The sequence below is a fragment of the Oryzias melastigma genome, linkage group LG13 (genome assembly GCF_002922805.2).
Source record: "Oryzias melastigma strain HK-1 linkage group LG13, ASM292280v2, whole genome shotgun sequence".
NCBI lineage: Eukaryota > Metazoa > Chordata > Actinopteri > Beloniformes > Adrianichthyidae > Oryzias > Oryzias melastigma.
The window spans coordinates 4,508,731-4,512,228 of record NC_050524.1 but is presented as its reverse complement, the minus strand read 5'-3'; the positions used below and the strand labels follow the sequence as shown (position 1 = coordinate 4,512,228).

Genomic DNA, 3,498 nt, shown 5'->3' with positions numbered 1-3,498 from the left:
TTCTTCAGATATTCATGTCCAATCACACTGGATCCAAACACAGCATACAGAAAACTGTTACTGTCAGAGGAGAACAGAAAGGTGACAGGGATGATAGAACCTCAGTCTTATTCTGATCATCCAGACAGATTTACTCAGTGTTATCAGGTTCTGAGTAGAGAGAGTCTGACTGGACGTTGTTACTGGGAGGTGGAGTGGAGAGGATCATGTGTTTATGTAGCAGTCACATACAAGAACATCAGCAGATCTGGAGATGAAAGTGAATTTGGTCATAATAACAAATCTTGGGCATTAGTTTGTTCTCCAAAAAGTTTCTCATTTTACCACAACAACATTCAAACCTCCATCTCAGCTCCTGGTTCCTCCAGAATAGGAGTGTACCTGGACCACAGAGCAGGTGTTCTGTCCTTCTACAGCGTCTCTGAAAGAATGACTCTCCTCCACAGAGTCCAGACCACATTCACTCAGAACCTCCATGCTGGACTGAGGTTGTGTTATGGAGCCACAGCAGTTCTGTAATGTCAAATAATTCCAAAAGAATATTTCAATAAAGAAATTATTGATCCACAATATCATCAGACTAATGATTGAGTTTTAATGATTCTTGAATACTTGAAGCATAAACAAACACGAATGTCGGTTATTTTAAGTGACAAAAACGAGTGATGCTTTCAGACTAAATGAAGAAAGAAAAAAATACGTTTTTTTAATTTCTTTTTTATATTATTATTAATCTATCAATATTAGTCTATTATTATTATTAATACTATTATTAATATTATTTTTATAATAATTATGTCAATGATTATATGAATGACATAAACTAAATATAATTGACAAATAAATACATTCTTGATCCACAAAATCAACAGACTTTAATAATTGAGTTTTAATGATTCTTAAAAGCTGTAGAGGTCAAGAGAGAATCTGACAATTTAGACTATACTTGGTTTAATAAAATATCAGTAGGTGGCGCTGTGTTATCCATGGAATGAAACATAAATGTAACGTTACACAGTCTGACTACTTTTGGTCCAGCAGACGGACATAAGTGATCCCAAAACACAGATTCTGAACCATAAAAATAATGTTCTGGTGATTTCTGCCTCATAAACAACGTTTATTCACAGGACAAGGTTTCTAGCGACAAGAACAAAATATAGGGGGATTTAACATATTTTAGGATGTATAAACACTTGGAATTTGTTTTGAACACTTTTCTAGATTTTTTTTTTCTACATACATTCTTTCAGGTGTCTCAAATACATAGTGGCAATGGAACGCTTTTATGTTGCTGGTGGTAGCCAAAGATGCTAGGCAAATCGGAAAGAAGCTGCTGTTGCTCCACGGTGGTAAATGTGTGAAATTAGCTGCGTTTCCATGACATATTTGAACAAAGTTTTATCGAAACTCTAGGAATTGGGGAAAAAAGACAGATTCACAATGAAACTGTTTCCATTCAATCATGTTTTTGATTGACAAGATATTTCAACAATACAGCATGAATATCTCAAAAATACAATTATTATTGAATATAAATGGCTCACAACAAAGCAGCATACAAGATCTCAAATCAGAATAAGAGAGAGAAAGAGAAGAGAAAATAACAGTAAACAACGTCTAAACAACGTTCCAAAGGAGTAAACATATAAATATATTATTCTTAAGAGAAAAGCACAGGGATATGTGTTATAGCTTGCAGTTTCTCATTAAAAAAGTACAATTTAAGGTCTATTAACTATTTCAAGAATATGTTCTAAAAAATCAAATAAGACAGATTTTGTACATTTTACATTCTTGTAAAGTAGCCTTTGACAAGTATTCCATTTTTGAAAATAACAAAAACTAGTGGCACTGTCAAAAAATGACATCTATGTACATCAAATTTTGCAAATGTTTAGGTATTAATACCAAATTCTGCTTTTGTTTTCTGTCTGTAGACCAAATCTAACAGTTTTGAAATGTAAAAGGGGGAAATGAACACTATTGCAGGTTAACCAGAACTGAAAATCATACCAGAAAAATTTGGATTTCTCACATTTTTAATAATAATGAATGAAAAAGTTGCTCAACTATTTATATGTCATTGCTGCAACAAGTGTACGTGTTTGTGTCAATATTTAATTTATTATGAAGGTTATCATTAGATGGATAAAGAACACTTAAGATTTTGAAGTGATTTTCTGCTCCTGTGGGTTCTGCTCCTCCAGGAGTCTTATGAGGAGGTTCTGCTCCTGCAGGAGTCTAGATGAGGAGGTTCTGCTCCTCCAGGAGTCGATGAGGAGGTTCTGCTCCTGCAGGAGTTGATGAGGAGGTTCTGCTCCTCCAGGAGTTGATGAGGAGGTTCTGCTCCTGCAGGAGTCTATGAGGAGGTTCTGCTCCTGCAGGAGTCTAGATGAGGAGGTTCTGCTCCTGCAGGAGTCTATGAGGAGGTTCTGCTCCTGCAGGAGTTGATGAGGAGGTTCTGTTCCTGCAGGAGTCTATGAGGAGGTTCTGTTCCTGCAGGAGTTGATGAGGAGGTTCTGTTCCTGCAGGAGTCTATGAGGAGGTTCTGCTCCTGCAGGAGTCTATGAGGAGGTTCTGCTCCAGGAGTCTTATGAGGAGGTTCTGCTCCTGCAGGAGTTGATGAGGAGGTTCTGCTCCTCCAGGAGTCGATGAGGATGTTCTGCTCCTGCAGGAGTCTATGAGGAGGTTCTGCTCCTGCAGGAGTCTAGATGAGGAGGTTCTGCTCCTGCAGGAGTCGATGAGGAGGTTCTGCTCCAGGAGTCTTATGAGGAGGTTCTGCTCCTTCAGGAGTCTTATGAGGAGGTTCTGCTCCTGAATTGAAAAATAAACAAAAAAGTACCGGCACAGGTCCCAGCAGATCTTAGGATTCTCTTCAGTCAGTCCAAACCAATCCATGATGTGGTCAGGACAGAATGGATTATAACAGTGTAGAAGATGGTCAGCAGCTGCTGAGACAGCGGTGATGTTTTGATGGAGGAGCTCTGGGATGATGGTATAATGCAGAGCTGAAGTCCACAAACAGGATGTCTGCATAGGTCCCTGCAGAATCAAGGTGGTGTAGGATGTAGTGGAGACCTATGTTGACTGTATCGTCCACGTCATTTAGCCATGTGAGAGGGGACTTCTTAGGAACTGGGATGATGGTGGAGCTGTTGAAGAGGCGGTGAAAGTTTGAGCCAGCTGGTCAGCACAAACTTTCAGACAGGATGGAGACACTCCATCAGGTCCTGGAACCCTCCTGATCTTCTGCTTCTGAAACTGTAGACGTACATTCACAGATCCTCAGTCCAGGTTAGCGGTTCAGTCTGAAGGAAGTTGAGATAACAAGTCATTCCTTTAGATTGGAAGTGATAGGGGGGAGGGGATGCTATGGTCCATTGAAACCTAAATAGAAGTTGTTGAGATCTTCAGCTAGGTGGTAGCTCTCTGCAGGGTGGGGGTGGGGAATCTCTTCTCATGAGGGTCTGCAGGACTTTCCAAACTGCAGAAAAC

The 3,498-nt window shown here is 39.5% G+C and overlaps 1 protein-coding gene and 1 long non-coding RNA gene across 2 annotated transcripts; both read left to right on the top strand.

Moving 5' to 3' along the window:
• Positions 1–6: 6 nt before the first annotated feature.
• LOC118599484 (tripartite motif-containing protein 16-like protein) lies at positions 7–555 on the top strand (the record flags this gene model as incomplete). The annotated part of the gene is made up of 1 exon (XM_036214701.1): positions 7–555. A coding segment is annotated over one exon (513 nt), but the record flags the coding sequence as incomplete, so codon positions are not given.
• A 1,239-nt stretch (positions 556–1,794) lies between these two features.
• LOC118599489 lies at positions 1,795–3,351 on the top strand. Its single transcript, XR_004948869.1, has 3 exons — positions 1,795–2,195; positions 2,344–2,372; positions 2,809–3,351. It is a non-coding gene; the product is annotated as an uncharacterized LOC118599489 (long non-coding RNA).
• The last annotated feature ends 147 nt before the right edge of the window (positions 3,352–3,498 follow it).